At 41.3% G+C, this 23,084-nt stretch overlaps 1 protein-coding gene across 32 annotated transcripts in view; it reads left to right on the top strand.

Moving 5' to 3' along the window:
* The window catches only part of ZNF521 (zinc finger protein 521), a 235,953-nt gene that overhangs the window by 85,872 nt on the left and 126,997 nt on the right, over nt 1-23,084 (top strand). For 17 of the 32 annotated variants that reach the window (XM_035564046.2, XM_035564033.2, XM_035564031.1 and 14 more), the window contains one exon: nt 7,763-11,115. In XM_035564046.2, coding sequence (XP_035419939.1) covers nt 8,203-11,115 — 2,913 coding nt within the window. In that variant the 5' untranslated portion in view covers nt 7,763-8,202. Of the gene's footprint in view, nt 1-7,762; nt 15,489-16,604; nt 17,473-23,084 lie in introns of those variants that run through there. The other 15 variants (XR_004781332.1, XR_004781335.1, XR_004781331.1 and 12 more) reach the window with 1 other exon arrangement.

Below are 23,084 nucleotides of genomic sequence, written 5' to 3'. Positions count from 1 at the left end.
CTGACAGCAGAATGAATGCAATGGGGAATTACTGGCGTCCGGTGAGGAGCCCGAACTCTCGTCCCCTGTGTGCATTCTTCTTAATAAGCTGCACAAACCCTGTTATCAGCACCGCAAATTATAATGGTTATTTTCTACCGAAGAAGCGATTAACTGAAACACTACTTTTGGTGCACGACGTTGTTAATGTACAGGTTCTTAGGAGACCGCTATTATATGCAAGTTTGCTAGAACGTTTCAATGGTTTTTTTGCTCTCCCATTATCTTGATTCTCAATGTAATTATTCTCAGGGTGACTTTTTCTGACCATAGCTTCAGATGGAGCAAGCCTGGTGGTCTCTGACTCATACTCTACAAACAAACAAAAACAACTCCTAAAAGCAACGGCAACTTAAGAGCTGAAGAAATACGGTGTAAATGTGTTTGTCACATTTAAGCAGTGGACAAATGAGCTAATTTGAATCGCTTAGTGCTTGTATAGTCACAACGAAACAACCCCTGTAAATTAATTGTGTGACATGTGATTCCCAATTATGTAAAGCAGTATAATAAGCTTTGAGGATGGTGACTGTCATTAGTTATATGTACAGGACTGTGGAAAATTACTTATTCTTTCTCTTTGCCTTGAGAGGTGCAAAATACTGGCTTCCTCAAACAAACCGAGGGTTGCTCTGTTTTCTTCTAGTTGCAAATTGGTTTTTGTGTATGATTGGAAAGGTGGAGCAGAATGTGAACTGCTTACACTTCCTTTAATTCGGCTGTAGAAGATGGAATTCATCGGGCTCCGTCTGTTCAAATGAACTTTAAGCAACAATCAAAGAAAACATTTATGCTCCTCTCTACATACGTAATAGTAATATGTCTTGTGAAGAAGACATAATGGAACTGGAGACTTAGGTTACCTTAGGAGAGCAATATGGGAATGTTAACTACTTATCTAAGCATTAAAGGCATTTTATAAAGGCAAGCGGGTTTTTTCCTGTGAGGTATTAAAGGGCTGTATTTGTTGTTTCTAGGAGCTGCCTTTCTTCTGGTTATGAAATTTAAAATGGGAAAACTTCCCTATCGGCTGTCTCAGTTTGGTTAATCAGGAACCCCTGTATGTTTTTCCCCCAGTAATCTAACTGTTAATGCATTTAATTGGTGCTCCCAAAGTAGTTTTGAAATATTGATAGATTTTAAAAACATCTGTAAATTATAAATAATTTTTAAAGTTCACGTTTCTCTTTTGAATGCCCATTACAGAGTATTAGTTTTCAAGCCATTTAATAAGTTATGAGACAAATGAGTGAGTTTAATGTGGGGTCACTGATGTGAAAAAAATGTGATGGTTATATTAAAGTTGCAGTTTTTCCAAAACTGTGTCTATTTCTATTGAAAACAAATGGAGAGTGTTATGTAACAACATATATATTATTTAAAATGACTTTAAAGGTGAGTACTATCTGCTAATTCCATTAAAAACTTCAAAACCATCATTTATTTTAGGGACATATGTGTTAGGACATCACTAATCTTACTGCTGTCCTTTGATCTTCGTGTTATTTAGATATATTCCACACACAGCACTATATTGTTTTATTTCAGTAATATCTAACCTCTTCATTTACTATTTGTTCACACCTGCATATTCCCTTTAGATTCCTTATCTCATTTTCAAGGTAGCCCTGCAGACAATTAGTGGCGGTAATAATATAAAATGTGTCCAGCACTAAAACCTGTAACAGCCATTACAAGTAAACTATATGATATATAATAACCACTCCACTCAATTACCTACACAAAAATGCAAGGATTTAAAACTGTGGAGGTCTGTCATCCATCCAGTTAAGTGACCTACCTACCTGCTTCTTAGTCCTTTCCTTTCTTGCAGTTTGAATGCTGTCTTGTAGCTAGTCACCTGGTAAACTGATGAGGCTGTAAGTTTGTGTATGTTGTCCATCCCTTTCTATATGCGTGGTGTGTATGAGGGCATATGCGTGTATACATGTGCATGCAGTGGTATGTGAACAGGTCTTTGGCTGGTGGTGGTACAACAAATAACACCTACAAAACAGTTCAATGAGTACATGTGCATACATATTCATCATCCATATGCAAGTGAAATTATGTCTCAGACACATTTACATTCTGCTGCTTGGTATACTTGATTTGGCATCTTCAGTCTCTCTTCCCCTCTTGCGTACCCATTGTTATAAATTGTGTCCCTTGCTACTCAGTGCTTCAGATGGGTCCAGCAGGATGGCAGTGTGACCAGTCTGCCATTGCCATCAACTGGGCAAAACAGCGAGAAGGTGTCAGCAGGACCCGGCGCCCGAGGGTATCTGTCAGCTGAGCGGCTGTGCTTTCTCCTTGGTCGCGTCCATCAGCTTAAGCTTTTTGCCAGCTCTGCGTTTCAGGGAGGGGGGAAAGGATTTTTCTTGCAGGGATAGCTCAGACCTAGGAGATACAGGTTCTGTTTCCTCTGTTGCACAGATTACATTTGTAACCCGAGGCAAACCGCTCCAGCTTTTCTGTGCCCCAGTTACAGGAGCAGCAAAACAGGGAAAATAGAAAGCTACTTTTTATGGGATACCGAGAATATTAATTTTTTTTTTCATATTTGTAAACTCTCTTTGTCAGAGGAATGTTCTACATTGTGGCTCATAAAGGTTTGCTGATAGTTTCTTTAGGAATGTGGCCATTTGTCTAGAGGCAGCAAAAAACATGTTTAAAACATACAGAAAAATAAGGCATGATAAAGCAAGTGCCCTGAAGCATATTCCAGCCAAAGTGTGCATATGTCGTAAACCTTCCTGGTGACTAAATAACGTTTTTCTGAAGCGGTACTGTTAATTCAGTCAGCAGCACCAGGGATAAGATCACTTTTAAGACTTCGCGACTACAGAGGTTGGCACACGAGTGGCTGGCCACGAACTCCACAGAGGTGCTTTTGTGCTCTGACGCTCCCCCTTCTTCCCTCCCCCTTCCATGGGATAACTCCTTCTGGTATTACTTCACTTTTCTGTTAGTGAGCACTTTCCCCCATAAATATGACTGAACAGGTGTTACTCTGCTACTAACTGAGTTTCCAGCTGTCCTCCTCCAGCACAGACCAGGCAAAATCTGTTGTTTAGTCCTATTAGACAGACTAGAGAACTATCAAGCCTGAGATGGAGGTCTTCCTTGCAGGATATGGTAGTTTTGTTGCCAGAAGATGGTCAGGAAGGCCTGGCTGGCTAACAAAGACAGTCCTTCAGCTGCTGGGTGTAGTTCCAGTTTTGCATCCCCTTTGGCAGCAACACAGAGACTGCTGCAGTGTGGCCAGCCAGCAAAATTAGGAAATAAGGACCTCTTTTATTTACTCAGGCTGCTGAATCATGGGCATTCCTGTCTGCTTGGAGAAAAGTCAGGCAGCTCTACTTTCCACTGGAAGTCTCAGGAGTGCTTGGTACTTTCATCTCAGAGTGTTCACACACTTGTTTTAATGTGCTTTATGGAAATGGTGAAACTCAGCAAGTACAGTCGGTGGAGAAAAACATCTGCACTAACTATTCACACACATTTGCATCTTTAAATAGACTTTTAGGCCTTGTAGCTGATTTCCAGCAAAGATTTTTGGTTGTGAGTGCTAGAGCTTTCTTAGAATCAGCGAGTGTGAAGTGACTGGTTCCAAAAATTAAAAATTTACATGGACATGTTAAGTGCATCACACTGAAACTCAGAATACTTGCCATAACACAGAAAAGGCATTTACGGTAAGTAGCACTTAGTGAGTACAGAAGGAAAAAGAATAAGTCAATACAGAAAATATATTTTAAACCCCCATAAACACTACGTGACATACCTGGAACCCTCTTCTGCCCCAGATAGACATGTGCCACTGCTGGGGACTTGCATGCATGCATCTGAATTTCATCCTGAGTGTTTGAAAGCAACTCGTTATAACATTTAAAATCAGTATTTGTAATGTTGACATAGCTCAGTGGGTAGGTGTCTGCAGATTTATATGCACATGGATGTATGCAGAGTAGCAGCGAACTGTTTGTATTTCCTATTGGAGTGATTGGCAAAAAGGGATTTGAAGTCTTATCCCAGCCACGGGTCAAACTTCACCTCCAGCACAAAGTGGGTCTGTGTGAGGTGCACCTGGGCAGGCAGCAGTGGGGTCTGCACCCCAAGCCCACTGCTCACCTGCGGGGAGCTTCAGTCCAGCTCCCTGGGGTGGCTTGGGGAGCCTGTAGCTGCTCACCAGATGCCAACACACGTAGCATGGCCTCAGCACGTGGCGATTGCTGACTGCCATTGGGAAATGACCAGTTGCACCTTAGTTTTGTGGCTCTGCATCTTCATGAGGAAGCATGGGGAGATGGTAGGGCGGGCAATGCCACCGTTCAGGTCCTGCTGCATCAGCAGCAGCTACCCTTAGTCTGGGTTTCCATCACGACTTCTGTCCCCGGATCCATTCCTAGACAACCCCTGAGCTCACCGGGTGTGAGTCCATCCCACGCAGCATTCCCAGCGCTCAGGCTGGAGTCGGCACAGGGAAAATCAGCCCGCAGCGAAACATCTCCCGTGGCAGCAGGGGCCTGCAGGCCCCGCTTCGGGAGCCCTTTGTGCGATGGCGTGCTGAGGCCCCCCTTCCGGAGTGTGGCAGCCGGCCAGCTGGGCCCCCTCCATGCAGTGCCCCGGGGGAAGCCGCAGAGCCATGCAGGCCGCCCCGTTGTGCTCGGCCTCAGGAAGATCCTGTTGTCCTCCCCGCTGTCGTGTGCAGGCTGCCCTGTCATGCTCGGCCTCAGGAAGATCCTGTTGTCCTCTCCCCGCTGCCCTGTGCGGGGTTCCCCGAGCCTGACGGGAAGGAAGAGGTTCTCCGGTAGCTCAGAAGGGGCAGATTTGCAAAACAAAACAAAACAAAACAAAACAACCAAAAGACATTAGATTAGACCTTTAAGTGGTTTGCTCTTTTCCTTTTTGCACTAAGAAAATTACTGTGCAGAATTATTATGGGTTTTGATTAAAAAAAAAAAAAACAACAGCAGCGTGACATGCAGAAACATTTGTGTTTGCTGGTTGGAAAGTAAGAACCAGGTTTGTGCTGTAGTAGCTGTATTCCCCTTCCAGTGTTTTTTTTTTTTTTTTTTTACCTTGTGCAAAAGCTAAAGGAGAGAACCCCAAGCAAACAAGGAGAATTGGATGGGGGAAAAGGGGCTCCCCTTGCTTCTCCTGTGGTCACGCTCAGTGCTTGATCCCGACCCCGCCGCCAGCCCGATGTCCCGCTGGGGTTCACAAGCCAAAGGGAATAGTTGTATAATAGGTAAAACCAAGCAGGCAGTGGCCACAAAAAGAAAGTGATTTACTACCGTGTCAGTGATAGTACGCTATTTATAACACTTAGTATATATTCCTCTAAACATTTATACAATAATATATCATTTCTGCATAGGATATACATTTTAATACTAAATTTGGTTACAAAATATGTTGCTTAGGCAGTTGCAGACTATTTTTCTTTGCTCAGTTTTTTGACATAAATTCCTGCTCATCTGCTGGCAGTGTTTGTATGTCAGAAATACATTTGATTTTTAAAGGACAGAACGTCTTTCCACTTTTGAGACCTGGCTGAAAAATGTTCATTTAAAATAAAGTTTAAAAATGTAATAAAAGTTAACATCTTTTTCTGTGAGTAGGTTTACCACTGCTTTGATCATTTCCAATTTTAAGAGTCAAACCCCGCAATTTGAAAGGGCGGTACACAGATTTACATCAAAAGTCTCCTATGAATATTGCAGTCATTAATGTACCAACTTGAAAACTCAACTGTCTGCTATCATTTAGCATGTATGACAACGAGCAACTTCACTTCAGTACACTGCAAAGCCTTTTAGTAGATGGTAGTACTTTTGCCGGAGGAGAGGATTTTAATTTTAATTTTTTTTCTTAAAAAAGAAAAACAACAAACACTTTGTTTTCAGTTCAAAGACACGATGCTTAGGCTTGGTTGTTTTATTGTATTTATTTATTTATTTATTTAAATGAAAACCAGTAGTGTAGATTCATCCATAGGTAAGTGCAGATATGTACTGGGGCATGGGTGTGAGTGGGTGTCCGTACGTGAGAAAGGTGTGTGTAATTTGTGACCCCCCCCTTCAGGAGGTAAACAAGAGGATAAAAAACCATGTAGTGTTCAACTTACGCTGAAAAGCATTGTGTCAACGGGCAGGGATCCAGGAATAGTGTTTGGTTGTTTTCTCAGAGTTCGATGGTTGCCATCTGGCATTGATAGGGAGATGGTGTTTTCATCAGTTTCTCGATGCAGGAAAGGAATGAATCCTCATCTGTTTCCTGTGGATAAGCAAGAGGTTGATCATCTAGTAAAATCTTGTTACCTTAAAGAAAGCAGGCTTGGAATTTGTTCATATGATATTGGCCAGCTCCAACTTTTATGCTAGTGTAGTAAATTTCTTGAAGGCTGAGGTTGCAAAGAAACTGTTTTGCAAGAATACCTGAAGAAAGATGTTTTTCAAAAAGGTTTATCCTGTCTTTTTCTGTGCTATTACTGTAATCGATTTTAATTTTAAAAAGAAAAAAGCACAAAACCTTGCCCCTGGAAAGGAATAAAAGGATTATTTGATTTAGAATGGTCTTTCAAGCATTCTTATGAGTGTAATCATTGGAGCAACATAGTTTACACTTAAAACAAAAGGTGTAAAAATTGTAGAGCACACCTGGTAAAAAAAAGTTATGACTTGCCCTGTCTAGAGGTGAGGTAATATCATGGATAACTAGTTTAGTTTATTATCTGGCTAGCATTCCTGTTTTGTCTTTTCCTTGTTGCTCATAAATTGTCCAGCTTTTACCATAATCATTTATCATTTTTCCTGTTTCCATTTTTTCTCAAGTCGCTTTGTCTGTGATCACCTCACAGTACAGGTTCTGCTGGACTAAGGAAGTTCAGCTGGCCGAGGCTTTTGCAAAAAGGAAGAAGTGGTGGGCAACCTCTTGAACTTAGAAAAGAAAAAAAATGCTGTTCACTTCTGACCCTTGTGAAACTTTCTCATTTTCCTTGATCCTGGCTGTTAGTTTGTTAGTTTTGAACATTTAATGATCCAGCTGCCAGCTTTCAGTAACTGAATTGCATAGTTATTGGAAAAATCTGGTTGCACTTTATTAGCGAAAACATTGCTGTTTATATTGTTGTCCTGTTCCTCCCCTGTAATTTTTCATATTATTTTGAATAACACCCAAGTCTCTGTCAGTAATAGCCTTTAAAAGATTTCTGCGTTCAAAATCAACTTCAAGGGAAAAAAAAAAAAACTGTGACAAAGCAGAGGGATTTTTTTTATTAAATATTAGGCATGTGGGTTGACTGTATTAATTTTAAATCATTCCTGTAATATTTTCTCCTTTCCTTTGACTCTTCAGATGCTCACATAATATGCAAATCATTTTACAATGGATACAAAAGAAACATTAAATATATTAAAATCTGCATTTTAATAAAGGTGTCAGTGTATAATACATATCCTGCAACTGAGAAAGAATGATAAAAAAGCAATAAAAAGGTAATATAGGCACAGAACTATTTAATAACTTTTAATGTTTTACAGTCTGATAAAAATAAATGTGGTCTTGAAGCTGTTGGGTACAGGTGTAAGAAATATCCTACTCTGAGTTTAATGTTTTAGCTATTTAGGAGTAGCAAGTCTGCATTGCTCATGTACATTCGGTGTCTCCTTTGAGCTGTAGGGATTAATCTTGTGGGCATGTTTCTTTTTCATTTCAGATGGAGTGGATGTTGAGGATGACCCCACTTGCTCATGGCCAGCATCATCACCTTCGAGCAAGGACCAGACTTCCCCGAGCCATGGAGAAGGTTGTGATTTTGGCGAAGAGGAGGGAGGCCCAGGGTTACCCTATCCATGCCAGTTCTGTGACAAGTCGTTCAGCCGCCTCAGCTACTTAAAGCACCACGAGCAAAGTCACAGTGACAAGCTCCCTTTCAAATGCACATATTGCAGTCGTCTCTTCAAACACAAACGGAGCAGGGACCGCCACATAAAGCTTCACACGGGAGACAAGAAGTATCACTGCAGCGAGTGTGATGCAGCGTTCTCAAGGAGCGATCACCTTAAAATTCACTTAAAGACTCATACGTCCAACAAGCCATATAAATGTGCCATTTGTAGACGCGGATTCCTGTCATCCAGTTCGCTGCATGGTCACATGCAGGTTCACGAGAGAAACAAAGATGGCTCTCAGTCTGCTTCCCGGATGGAGGACTGGAAAATGAAAGACACCCAGAAATGCAGTCAGTGCGAGGAAGGCTTTGATTTTCCTGAAGATCTTCAGAAGCACATTGCAGAATGCCACCCTGAGTGTTCCCCTAACGAAGACCGGTCTGCTCTTCAGTGCGTTTACTGCCACGAACTCTTTGTAGAGGAAACGTCTCTGGTCAATCACATGGAGCAGGCCCATAATGGTGAGAAGAAGAATTCGTGCAGCATTTGCTCTGAGAACTTTCACACCGTGGAAGAGCTGTACAGCCACATGGATAGTCACCAGCAGCCAGAGTCATGCAACCACAGCAACAGCCCGTCGTTGGTGACTGTTGGCTACACCTCAGTCTCCAGCACCACTCCCGACTCCAATCTCTCGGTGGATAGTTCAACGATGGTGGAAGCGGCTCCCCCTATACCAAAAGGCCGCGGAAGGAAGCGGGCAGCTCAGCAAGTGCCAGATATCACTGGTCCTTCGAGTAAACAGGCAAAAGTTACCTACAGCTGCATTTATTGCAACAAGCAGTTGTTTTCCAGCCTTGCAGTCCTGCAGATACACCTGAAAACTATGCATTTAGATAAACCCGAACAAGCCCACATCTGTCAGTATTGTTTGGAGGTGTTGCCATCTCTCTACAATCTGAACGAACATCTTAAGCAAGTCCATGAAGCTCCAGACCCAGGACTGATCGTTTCTACCATGCCCGCCATGGTGTACCAGTGCAACTTCTGCTCTGAAGTGTTCAATGACCTCAACACTCTTCAGGAACATATCCGATGTTCTCATGGATTTGCCAACCCTGCTGCTAAGGACAGTAATGCATTCTTTTGTCCCCATTGCTACATGGGATTTCTTACAGATTCTTCTCTGGAAGAGCATATTAGACAAGTCCATTGTGATCTTAGCAGTTCCCGTTTTGGTTCCCCTGTGCTCGGAACCCCAAAAGATCCAGTGGTGGAAGTGTATTCTTGTTCTTACTGTACAAATTCTCCAATATTTAATAGTGTTCTTAAACTGAACAAGCATATCAAGGAGAACCATAAGAACATTCCTTTGGCACTGAATTACATCCATAATGGAAAAAAATCCAGAGCCATGAGTCCCTTATCTCCTGTAACCATTGAGCAGACCTCTTTAAAGATGATGCAGGCAGTTGGAGGTGCTCCTCCTCGTCCTGCAGGTGAATACATTTGTAATCAGTGTGGTGCTAAGTATACTTCCTTGGACGGTTTTCAGACTCATTTGAAAACACATCTTGACACCGTCCTGCCAAAACTGACCTGCCCTCAGTGCAACAAGGAATTTCCCAATCAAGAGTCCCTGCTGAAGCATGTTACCATTCATTTCATGATCACCTCAACCTACTACATCTGTGAAAGCTGTGACAAGCAGTTTACTTCTGTGGATGACTTGCAGAAACACCTGCTGGACATGCATACATTTGTATTCTTCCGCTGCACCTTGTGCCAAGAGGTTTTTGACTCCAAGGTCTCTATCCAGCTACATTTGGCTGTGAAGCACAGCAATGAAAAGAAGGTGTACAGATGTACGTCTTGCAACTGGGATTTCCGCAATGAGACTGACCTGCAGCTTCATGTTAAACACAACCACCTGGAGAACCAAGGCAAAGTGCATAAGTGCATCTTCTGTGGTGAGTCCTTTGGTACAGAAGTGGAGCTGCAGTGTCACATTACTACGCACAGCAAGAAGTACAACTGCAAATTCTGCAGCAAAGCTTTCCATGCTATCATCTTGCTGGAAAAGCACTTGAGGGAAAAGCATTGTGTTTTTGAAACAAAAACTCCAAACTGTGGGACAAACGGGGCAGCTGAGCAGGTTCAGAAAGAGGAAGTGGAGCTCCAGACCTTGCTGACAAATAGCCAGGAGTCGCATAACAGCCACGATGGCAGCGAAGAAGATGTGGACACATCTGAGCCTATGTACGGCTGTGACATTTGTGGAGCAGCTTACACCATGGAGACTCTCCTGCAAAACCACCAGCTTCGAGACCACAACATTCGGCCTGGAGAAAGTGCCATAGTGAAGAAAAAGGCTGAACTCATCAAAGGGAATTACAAGTGTAATGTGTGTTCTCGAACATTCTTCTCCGAAAATGGGCTCCGAGAACACATGCAGACACACTTGGGACCAGTGAAACATTACATGTGCCCGATCTGCGGTGAGCGGTTTCCATCTCTTCTGACTCTTACTGAGCATAAAGTCACACACAGTAAGAGCCTGGACACTGGAAACTGCAGGATTTGCAAGATGCCCCTCCAGAGCGAGGAGGAATTTTTAGAGCATTGCCAAATGCACCCTGACTTGAGGAACTCCTTGACGGGGTTCCGCTGCGTGGTGTGCATGCAGACCGTGACCTCCACGCTGGAACTGAAAATTCACGGCACGTTCCACATGCAGAAAACTGGAAATGGTTCTGCCGTGCAGTCCACGGGGCGTGCGCAGCATCTCCAGAAATTGTACAAGTGTGCTTCCTGCCTGAAGGAATTCCGTTCGAAACAGGATTTAGTGAAACTTGACATCAACGGTCTGCCATATGGTCTGTGTGCTAGCTGTGTTAATCTCAGTAAAAGTGGTAGCCCAAGTGTCAACATCCCTTCAAGCAGTAACAGACAAGGCATGGGCCAAAATGAGAACTTGAGTTCCATTGAGAACAAAAGCAAGGCAGGGGGACTGAAGACGCGATGTTCTAGTTGCAATGTTAAATTTGAATCAGAAAGTGAACTCCAAAACCATATTCAGTCAATCCACAGAGAGCTTGTTCCAGACAGCAACAGCACACAGCTGAAAACACCACAAGTATCTCCAATGCCCAGAATCAGCCCCTCCCAAACTGAAGAGGTAACCCTTTTTTCTTTGCTCTTGACACTTTCCATCCTGTTGGAAAAAAGCCCCCTTTTTCAAGCCGTCCTGTCACTTGTCATGAAATGCTTAGGCTGAACCATGTTCCATTCCTATCCGTAGCCACTAGCTAGTAATTACTTTCTTCTTGGTATGCCTTACGTCTTGGATTGAGTTGTGCGGAATAGGACTAATTCCAGTCTCCCTAGGATATTGTCTTCTGTATCACTGAAGAGACCTGTCTTCATGCCAGCACAACTGAGATCTGGAATCTTATCCTAGCTCTGTTAACGCATTGGAATCCCCAGCTAGGAGTTGTGCTTACGGCAGGGAGCATTAATGGCAGAGGAGTAGAATACAGTCAGCCAAAATGCTGGCATAAGGGGTGGATTTTTAAAAAATATTTGTGAACAACAAATTGAGGTGGGTTTGCTTTTTTGGTTTTGTTTGTTGTTTTCTTTTTTTTTTTTTTTTTGTAAATTGTGTTGTAGACATTCATTTTTCCCTCTTATAGCATATTTGGATTAAGTAGAATCACAACACTAGCCTAAGGTAAATTGGGAAATGAGTCCTTCTGATATAATTCCTTGTTTTACTTTTCTTTCCATTCCTGATGAACAACATTTTGATGTCTCTGAAGCACCTAGTGTCTGGTGATTGAAATCCCATTCATGCGGTGTACTTTAGAAAGTAAAGATTTCAGAAAAATAATAATAAAATTATAATAATAAAAAAGGGTAAAAAAAAAAGATTTCAGAAAAATAAAAAAAATACAAAGGGTCAAACCCTTGAAAGATCTCATCTACCTCTTCAGACACCATGACCAAGTAATAATGGCTGCATGGGGAGTAGTGGGGGAAGGCAGGGGAGCCACTTACTGAGGGCAGGTAATCTGTTTTATCTCCAGAAATATTATCAATAGAATGACCTAGAGTTAATATTTTAGGCATGGTATCATAATGACCCCTTGTAGTTCAGGAAGCCTAAAAACACAGCACAAACAAATTATAAGAACTAATAGCTTTTGCTTTAAGAAAGCTTTTAACCTGTAATGGTGCAAGCATGGTGCAACCCATCAGTGTGAATACATATGGATACCCTGTGGTTAAGGAGCTGTTCTTCCATCACTCTCCTCGCTTCCCTGTTTGTGAGCCCATCTGTTGGGTAAGAAATCTCTTAGCCTGTTATCCAATAGACATGTGCAAGCCAGAGGGCAGGAGGAAGGCAGAGAGGAAGAAGGGGTGATACATAAGGGTACGTGAGCCAACAGGTACCTGTTTGTGGATCTGCTGAGAACATAGCTGGAGGAGCCTGGGAGGAGGCCACTGAGGCAGCACAGGACCTGGAGTGCCACCAAGAGGGAACAGGAGTTGGGAGAGGAGGGTGAAATACCAGGCAGGATGTGTCCACCAGGGAAGGACCCCATGCTTTCATGGCTTCTGCATCTCCAGTGTGTAAGTTGGGCATTGAGGGGACACACTTGGTGAATGGGATGTGGTGTGGAGTTTATGGGAGGAACAGGTTATTAGGCTGCGAAGAGCAGGTCTAAAAAAAACCTTATTTTCAAAGAAGAGGGAAAAGGAATGGCTCCCATTAGTTGCAGTTCAGACCACTGAATGTCCTGTAGTGTTGCTGTTGAATAGAAATTACAGGATGACCAGCTGTAAGTTTTTGATAGATTCAGAGTCATACTGTTTTCTATTTCTGTCATCTTTCCCCAAAAGACTGCTTGAAATCTCTCTTCCCAGTCACATAGGAAGCCAATTCCTGCTACCTTCAAGCACAATGAGAATCATGCATGTTAAGAGAGTTACCAAGATAAGATGTTACCAACTTGTCTTTCTCTTGCTTGTAAACTTGAGAAAAAGAGATTTAGTTGTTCTCTGTGGTGATATAAGGTCAGTTACCTTCAATGCCACCAGTGAATCTTCTTGTACTTGGATGAGGTATAATCAGGGTTCTTGTATCTTCTTCTGATTGGCCTCATGTTTCTCTTACTCTTTTTTGACTTTTATCTTAGAATTGTACTTAAGATGAAAAAGCCTTTTAAACCAGAGCAAGATTATTGAGTAGCATTTGCATGCTTTCAAATCACCATTTGCCCCCTGCCTCCATTCAGAGCTCTTAAACTGATTTTTCAGTGCCTGTGGTTCTAGTCTCCACATAAGTAACCTAGACTTTCAGATTCTTTTCTCAGGGGAAGCACAAAGCTATCAAGTTCCTGATAAAACATTAGTACTTTTGGAAATCATAAATGCATGTTTGTAAAATCTTGAAAGATGATTTATTTTTCTAACAGATATTACTGGTTTCAAATTGTAGTGATGCAGGCATTATAGCAATGAGAAACAAAATTGAAAGTGGTAATACACAAATGTTTAACACTATAGATTTGATGTCCAGGCTGAGGGGAATGAAAACATAAGCATATAACACAAACAGTAAAAACAAATTGGGTTTGTAAAAGTTATTATTAGGCAGTGGCTTTGTTACTCCACTGGAAGAATATGTGTTGAATTGAATAGGATGTTGAAAATGGCTACATAAACATGCTATTTTGGGGGAAATTTCAACCCCCCAAAAATCATATTAGGGAGTGAAGGTTTCATTTGCATTATTTATAGTTGTGTGGTTTGATTTGTCAGACTTCAAGTAATGAACATTTCACTCAAGAAGGTGGTTATCAGACAATTAACAGTGCTGAATGCTCTGTGTTACTCAATTAAAAGAATACTATGCGAAGAGTGCCAGAAGATATCTTTTTAAGAGAAAAGATAACACTAAAATGTGACTTCTGGTTTCTTGGCCAAGTATTCTTATGCTTGAACTGGAACACTTTCCTTCTAAGCCTGTACACAATAATGTGATAGGATGTGATTGCCTTAACATAGCACAATGTCATCAGCTGAGATAACACCTTCTGAGCTCCCCCTGCTTGCTACGTGAAACATGTTGACCTGAATTGTCTTGACTGCCAGTTACCTTTCAGTTGGGACAGGAAGTGATGCCCAGCGCTCATCATCAGTTACAACAACTCAAGGAACAGGTCAGAACTGATTAAGTCCATGATATTGGTGAATCTACAGAACCCATAAACTACCAAACAGACTTAAACGGGCAGATTGTGGATAGATAGCTATTGAAAGAATTCTACAATTGGTAAATCCCTAGTATTATTTGGGCTTAATAAGATGCTGAATCCATGCTGTAGATTTCTTGTAAAGATCCTAAATTATTGGAAGCATGCTGTTAGGCTAGGATAATAATCTTGGTGATATTTAGAGCTTAAAAGTGGAGAACAAGGTTTGATGTGATAGTGAATTGGAAACTAGACATCAGTCGTTTTTCTTTCACTTGTTTTCTTGTTGAGTTGGACAAATCCACTTGAACATTTTTGCTTCATTTTCCTTGAGAAAATAAGGTTGGTAGTTCCCGAAAAGTGTGTTGCCGTGCTTAATCACAACACATTTTTTTGTAAAGCACCTGGAAGATGAAAAGCTGTGTTCAAGAAAAAATGTGCATCTATGCCTCTCTTGTTCCCCTTTAATGTGTTGCCATGCACCTAATAAGAAAATTCCTGACTCAGCAGAACGTGTGCCTTTACTTTTGAAGCTTAACAACTTCTGTACATGGAGAACCACACCAGCATAACTATACAATAATAATTATACTGTTAATTGCTTAGCTAGCAGGGGAGGGGGGAATGGACTCTGGCTTAAACCAACACCTTATTGGTAAAGCCTATCTGGTGCTAGCATGTCCATGTGAGCAACCGTGCTCAGTTTGGGGTCCTGTTGGTACCATCCAGAGTAGATGCTCAGCAAGCATAATTGCTTCTGTAAGTAGCTGAATGTGGACCTCATGTGAATACTGTATTACCTGTGGCAATGCAGAAAGTCTGTCATTAATAATACAAGAACATGCTGGGTTTTCTGGTCCTGAGAAGAGAAGGGGCAGTGCAGATGCACTGCCAATTACTGCAGGAATAAAAATGCTTATGTAGGTGTTGCAAAAGGCTTGCAGAAACTCACTGTAGCAAAGGGTATCAAAAGTGCTGAACAAAGGAGAGAAGAACTAGCAACCGTCAGATCAGCTGAAGAACAGGAGGAGTGTGAATCTGGGCCTGCTCTTCTGTCCTGTTGTGGTTGTGCAGAGCTGTGTGCCAGGATGGGCATGTCACAGCAGGGGACACTGGGCACATCACAGCACTGTTCTGGAAGGAGCCATCAAAGTGCAGGCTGACAATAAGCTTTTGGAGATGGGGATCACAAAATTCAGATGCTGCGGAGAGCTGGTGTCTCCCTGAATCTAAACTTACCGACCTCAGATGAATCCTGAAATGGTATCGACCTGGGACAAAGAGTGGAGTTCAGGTAGGTGTACTGTTTTACCATTACTTTTCTTTCTCTTTATTCATGGGCCCTGAATCTACCTTTCTTCTCTTACTATGCCTGCCCCCAGCCCCACCCCTCAAAAGACTGCCAAACTCACGGAGACAGAAAACAGGAACTGACTTTTGAAGTAGCTGGTTTGTTTCAACAGCAGGCACTGGCAGTCAGAGGCGGAAAGAAGAGAGAAAAGACTGTGAGCAACCCAGAAATGTTCCCAGATGCATTCTTTTGGCAGGGCAGGCAGTAGCATTTTAGCAACATAAATCACTGTGCTTTTAACTGAAAAAATACACTGAAATCAATAGTCATGCATTTAATTGAAATACAGAAAGAAATTAAAATAATCCTCCTCATCAGCAACCCAAGCTGATCATTCGGACTACAGGATTTTTATGAATAAGCACATAAACTTGTAACGTAAATACAGGAACTAGTGCCTTGGGTTTCCTGTCAGTGAATTCAGGCCCAGAACAAGTGATTTTCATGCTGGATTTTGGATTCAGGGATTGAAAAAGGTAAAGAAGGTTTGTTGCTGGCGCAAAGAATTGGCTTTGAAATAGTTTGTGGAACTAATCTGTGGCAAACATATTTTCTGCTTCTGGAGTTTCAGAATGAATTCACTAAAAATATCAGGTTTGCCTTCTGGCATCATTTTGGCATCATTTTCAGGAAGGTATTATTTAAGGTGTGACCATATATACTTTTAGAAAGGGCTGTCCTGTTTTTCCAGCCACAGTAGGCCACTTCACATTACCGTATGCTCTAATTTCTGGTAGTACCACTGTCATGGAGTAGCTGACAAGATAGGGGATTAAGCATTTCTCCTGACTTTGTCTCTTACACTTTCAGTAGTGAGCTATCAGAGTCCTCTGCATTTAACAAGGATGGTGTTATTTATTATCCTGTTGCTGTAAAGCCTAACAAAGTTAATCAGCAAATTTCCCGCCTTCTCACACTCACCAGCCTGTGAAAGGAGCCCCTTACGTTGGCTGGGGGCTGCTGAACAGAAGCAAGAGGGAAAATGGTAGTGAGTTTTTTAGTTTCTTGTCTACTGATCATTAAGATCTAATACTGTTTGTCTGTCTTGTTATTTGTCAGATGCTTCAGTTGGGGAATTTAGACCTTCTTCACACCTGTGGAAAACTTTGCATCAGAGGAAGAAAGGATGATGTGTTCTTTGAACTTTACAAGAGCCCCAAGCCAAGATTTCCATTCAACGAGGTGGGGGGAGGAGAAAAAAATCTCCTTGAAGAAAGGCAGAAGAACAGGAGAGGGACACAGAACTGGATGAAGACATTAAGCAGCTCTAGGGTGGGCAAATGTAGATTCAGCAAAGGTTTATGAGACAAAACATCCTGAGATGTGTTCTTCAACAGGTCAGCTGGCCAACTGACCAGGGTAACATGCAACAGCTTCCCTTCCACACAGCCCCTGTGGAAAATCAGAATAGTGATGAGTATTTGTACTCTGACTTCAGAATCATGTAGAAACAGCAAGATTTTTCTCCTGTTTTTCTAGCCTGATTAACTTTGGGAACAAGACATGATAAATCATGGTATGTCTTTTTGTTTCTTTGCATACCTCTAGGGAATTCTCTCTTCTCCCTCTAACTTTTGAATTATTCTTGCCCAGTTTCAACTGAAATTTTATAGCTAGGCAGGAATATTAAAACCTATAAGGTTTTTAAAATTGTGGGAAGAGAGGTGACCCACCAGATCATAGAGTCTAGACAGGAAAGAAGCCCTTTAGAGATCCAAACCAGGAAGATGGCTTTAACTGAAGTTCATACCTGTTTTTTATGCAAAAGTCAGTCAGTCACAAGAAGTGAAGCTGTAAGAAACCATGATCTGCTCTTTGTGGTGCTCAAAGAATAACTTCTTAATTGAGTGTAAATGTTTTTGAGAAGTTTTTGTTTGTTTGTTTGTTTGTTTGTTTAACCACTGCTCAATAAAGCTGTTTTATGTAATGTGTATATTATTTGTCTCACACAACAAACATAACACCCAAATTTGTCACCCTGTCATCAAGAACATAAAATGGGCTAACCGTTAATTTAAAATGAATGTGTATCCCCAGTACTGCTTGTTCCATAAAGTTGTGCAAAATGAACATAAATGAACTACCTGATAGGTGACATCTTGTAGAGTCCGCTTGTTGGACCTCATATAGCTCTGTGATGACTGGTAATTTATCTTATGCCTGATTGTTCAAAACCTTTGGATACTTTTTTTCTCCTACCACTCCCATCTTCCATTTATTCCATTTACTGCATTGTTTTACAAATTTCTGTATAAAATACAACTGTAGATATGACAGCAGACGTGTGTCCCACTAACATCAGCCCTTGCTATGGGGCATATCAGGACAAGAGTCAGTGGGCACAAAGCGAAACACAGGAGGTTCCATCTGAACATCCAAAAACACTTGTTCACTATGAGGGTGACTGAGCACTGTCACAAGTTACCCAGAAGAGGTTTTAGAGTCTCCCTCCTTGGATATATTCCAAAGTTGTCTGGACATGATCCTGGGCAAATGTATCTAGGTGCCCTTGATTGATCACGGGGGTTGGACAAAATGACTTCCAGAGGTCCCATGCAACCTTAACCACTCTTTGATTCTGTGATTTCCACTATCCTTTTGGCCTGACTACCAGGTGCACATTGATGTTATCTTGTTATCCCTTGGTGGTTAAACCTTTGTTGCTAGAATAGGCTTCATAAGACAGGGAATGAAAGAGTGGGGCATCTCAGTACAGTCCTGCCAGTAACAACGGGTGAATCTGGGGAAAAAAGCAGCAGCCTGCAGTTTTTATTGGAGACCTAAATTCCTCAAGATGAAAGCCTCACATGCATTCATTGATCATTCTTCATGCCTGTGAAATGCCTCCAAAGAGTCACTTAAAAATATAGCCACTTACAGATGCAGCCATTTAAAAGTTGCTTGTTGCTTGTGTACTCAAAAACAAGGTGGAAGGTAGGAAAGAAGGAGACTATTTTTCCACTCTGGTTATGCTTCCAAAATGTTGGTATCCTGTGTGGGAAGGACTTCCTCTATTTCTTGCCTGTTATCCAGATTCAACATTCTGTGCTAAAAGGCACACCTAATGGCTTTTCAGAGCTGGAAGGTCACCTCTTCCCATCTACATTTTCCAAGAGGAAACGGGGTGGTTCACTAACAGAGTCTGATCTGAGACTCCAACCTTCCAGATATCCTTTTTTAACCTGTGTTTCCACTACAACAGTCCTCTTTTGGTTTCTGTTCTGAAGGCTGAAGTAAGTTCAGTGCCAAACTCTAGGAACATGGCTGTCTGCACGTGTGAATCTTGCAACTGTCGCTGACTGACCTGCAGTTGATCCTGTCTTGCTGCTTGGTGCTTCTTTCAGGGAATGTCTGCAACGCCTAACGATTTTCCTGAACTCTCTCTCTTAACCATAGCTCTTCAGCTTTCTTATGTTCCTTGCTTCACATCTGGTTGTCCATGTAATGGTGGTTAACATCCTACAAACCTAGAAATATAACTTTCTGCTTCTGAAACAAATTCTGTGATCTTTCTCTGATGGGAAATGGTAGATTGAAGGCTATAGAAAAAACAAGTGAAATTATTACAGGATGTACCTAAGAGAAACTGCTGAAATTTTAAGCAGCAGTGTGAAAATACAAGATTATGAAATGGTACAGAGGGAATTTTTGGAGGTTTCCGTAATTCCCTTAGAGGAGAGCAAGAAAAACTGCTAGACACAAATCACTGTGGGTAGTGATGAAGACTGGCTCAGTGGCATGCTTGTTTTGCTGGTACACCACTTCCTTGGGCAGCTGTGCTGCTCCAGCAGAGGTTTTCCAACTGGGCATGCAGTCAAGCATCATTGCAATGTCAGCAGCTGTGTGCCCGCTCAGATGCTACCAGTATATTTGCTAACATTGATGTGGCCTAACAGTATCCACACAGGGTGGTACTATAATTACAGCAGTATGATTGTGGAATTCTCTTCATGGCATATTTTGTAGTGTAGGCGAGCCTTTGGAAAACCCCAGTCTTGCCAGTGTTATGTGAAGCCTTCATTTGTGCAGTCCCATCAACTTGCACAAGTGCAGAGCTAATTGCATGAGAGGGATCTAAGGGGTTTAATCCTTCTCCTGATATTTCAATGAAAATTAATTTCTTATATATTATGTATGAGTAATATATTTCTGTTTGTACATTAATATTAATCTTGCATATTTTTTAGCACAACTGTTCTGTAGGACTGAATTATCCTGGTAAGTAGTAGCCCAGATTTCTTCAGGAATAAAGGTTGAATTGAAAGTGGACAAGAAAGGGCAGAAAAAGTGTCTTGAGTCACACTTTAGAAAGTGAAATTAATCAGCATTAATTTTCCATAGTGTGGGAGAAAAGTGTTTTTAGTGTTCAGATTAACTAAACAAAATGAGGTGTACAAAAAGCCCCCAGTTTTGCCTTTCTGTTAAAACCCAGAGAGCTTTTGCAAAATTTGTGATGGTGAAAAGAGACAAAAGAGTATTCTCTTGTGCGTACTTGCAAACTATTAATTTTATAGGGCTACATCTGTTGCTGATTGTTGGTGAAGAAAGTAGTGGCTTTATTGAATGGCAGTCTGTCTCAGTATGTCTTTTTTAAAACAAAGGAAAAGAAAGAAGAGACGGGGGAAAAAAAAATCTATCAACTTACTCAGAATATCAGCCTTTTGCATCTCAACCTGCCAAGTCATGCTCTACTGCCTGTGCTTTGATGCCACATCATCTGAAAAATTATCAGCACAGTCTCAGTTGTAGTGTCTCCTTAACGTCCGTAGCCACATAGCTGCTCTGAGACTGAGATGCTGAATGTTAGGATGCCTGTTGGTGGGTTTGCAGCTCTCTGGCTTAAGAATGCCTCATCTTAGCAGCCTTCTTTAAGTGCAGTGTAAGGAGACAGAAAGAGTTAGGGATGCTGTAGGGATATTCAGTTGTTGACATGGTAAGCTCCAGATTCCTGAGCAATGCTTAGCACATACACTTGCAGTGTTTATAGGCCCAGCTTCACCCAGGCTCAGGCCCTAAGGTAGAAAGTCATAAAGCATATTAGTTTTTCAGATCCCACATTAAATTCACAGAGCTTACAACTCTTTGTACTCATAAACAATGTAAACCTGATCTGAAGTAATTAAAAATATATATATACACAGCCCATACTGCTGGGTTTTAGAGTCCCTTTTCTGACTTCATCACTTCAGTACTGAGTTTCAAAGACCTAGAGAGACTTGTAGGATTAGAGAGCTTGAAGGGGAGAGATGAGATTTTTTAAAAGTTGCAGATGTGGTTCTTTCTGTGTGGGGTGTGACACATTGCAAGGTAATGCACTTCATCAGCTAGAGGAAGGAAAGGTGTGTAACTAAGAGACATTGAAGACTGACATGATTATATGCAGCATCCAGAATGCAAAGGTGAAAGACAGAAGAGCAGACTGTAAGATTTCAAGCAGGCTGGAGAATGAAGGACTGCTAGAACAAGCATTTGTATTTCTGCTTGAATGCACTTTGTGTATTAAAGAACTAAAGAACCATAGTGAAGGATATTAGAAAAGAAAATAACATTTTTCTCCATTTTTCATTTTGTTTTTCATATGGGATTGTCTTCTATCTCCAGACATGCACTCAGACCCCACAATACTTAAGATCCTGCTAAACAAAAGCAGAACAGAAAAATCTTCATAAAATCCTAAAAACACATCTTTTTAATGACAATCAGGAAATACTACTTAAAGGGTGTTCTATTTGCAATGAGAAGAGTTAGCAATTAGTCAGTTCAGAAAAAATGCAAGCTGACAGTGCCCCATAAGCAAGATAAATAGCTAACTATGCAGTGAAACTGTCTAACATATGCTTAGTTCTTTTAGAGCTTAAGGTTGACAAAATAAGCATCCAGGAAGATAGAAAAGAAATCCTCAATTAAGGTACTGTCAAAAATAATCTGAGCTATGATGAAAAATGGCTAAATGGACAAATAGGCTGGGACCATGGATGCTCTTGTGCCTCATGCAGGGCCGAGCACACTGCTAACGCTTAATGAAATAATAATGTAAAAAATCAGCTGGCAGCATCAGGAGTTAGCACTGGCAAGTTGATGTAGTTAGTGTGCAAGTTATAACTTGCTTTTGCATATGATTTGTTGGGAGCACAAACATGGAAACTATTCACTTTCTCTCATCAGGTTATTTTTCTGTTGGTTTAACAGGTTGAATTAACTCCACCCTGGATTTATTGTGAGAGAACCAGCGAGTGAATGGTTGGTCTAGGAGGGGGGAATGGGAGGTGTGGATGATGTTCTAGGGATGTGGGAGGTGTGCTTTTGGCAGCAGCAGGTTGGCTCGGCTGTGTCACTGATCCATACTCTTGGTCTGTGCTGAAACTATGTGGAAAAAGCCTTGAAAATCCCCTTTACTGGTGTAACAAGGGAAACATAGTTGTAAATGGGAGGCTATTGTTAGGAGAACAAGTACATGTCAGAGCAATTTTCAGTAGTGGAGACTATTGCATGCAAAAGAGGTTCAGAAGGACTATGGGATAAACTAGGGATGCCTGCAAGTTTGTATGCAAAAGAGGGAATGTAGACATGGTGTATTAGACACTATAAGACATATTTTTGGTTACTTCATATAGGGAATAATTCTTCAGTTAGAAGAGGTATATAGGAGATCTAGAAATGGAATATCTAATGAAGGAAAACAATATTGTTGAAAAATGCTTGTAGCATATCCTCCCCGTGGGGAAGAATGAATAGGGATTAGGTGTAATATAATGGAATACAGTATACAAAAATTGACATAGAAACACAGAACGGTATCCATCCCCAAATTCTCAGAGAAAGTAGCTGAAGATAAAAGGAGACACTAAGCAGATAAATTTGCAGACTTTTAGAAGAAATATCAACAGCCTGGGAAAAGGCTACTAAACAGACATTTAACAGGGGATATAAGGATTATGCATGAAATTACATGTTTGTGAGCTTGATTTAAACAATGAGGAACAGGAGAGAAAGGCTAATCAACGACATGATAGAGGAACACTTAAAAATTTTGGATTTAATGAAGGATGGATGGCAAAGATTCATGAAGGGAGGATCATGCCTGAAATTTTGATAAAGAGTATTTTGAGAGAGTACCTACAAGTACTGACAGGGAAGTCTATGAACATGATCTACCAGGATTTTAGCAAAGCTTTTAAAAAGTATAGCACAAAAGACTATCTGTTGGGTGAATATGCATGGTGTAGGGAGAGCTACTTTGATTAAAAAAGAAAAGCAGCATTAACCTGGATATGGAAAGCATAGGAGTCTTGTGAATTGAAGCAGTTAAGGTTGGAGGGATGTGAATAATTGAAAGCCTTAAGAATGAATCACTATTTGCACCGATTTTATTGAATATATGCGGTGTATCAGTAGTCTGGAAGAAAGAAGTATAGTAAGATGATGAAATTCACTGACAGTACAAAACTGGGGAAATGGCAGAACAAAATAGGCAGGTGATAAAATTCTGAATGGCTGAGAAGGATGTGGACCATGGGCAGATAAGTAGCATATGCAGTT

This window comes from Cygnus atratus, chromosome 2 (assembly GCF_013377495.2).
Source record: "Cygnus atratus isolate AKBS03 ecotype Queensland, Australia chromosome 2, CAtr_DNAZoo_HiC_assembly, whole genome shotgun sequence".
In the NCBI taxonomy this organism is placed as follows: domain Eukaryota; kingdom Metazoa; phylum Chordata; class Aves; order Anseriformes; family Anatidae; genus Cygnus; species Cygnus atratus.
This window is presented reverse-complemented; position numbering and strand designations above follow the sequence as displayed.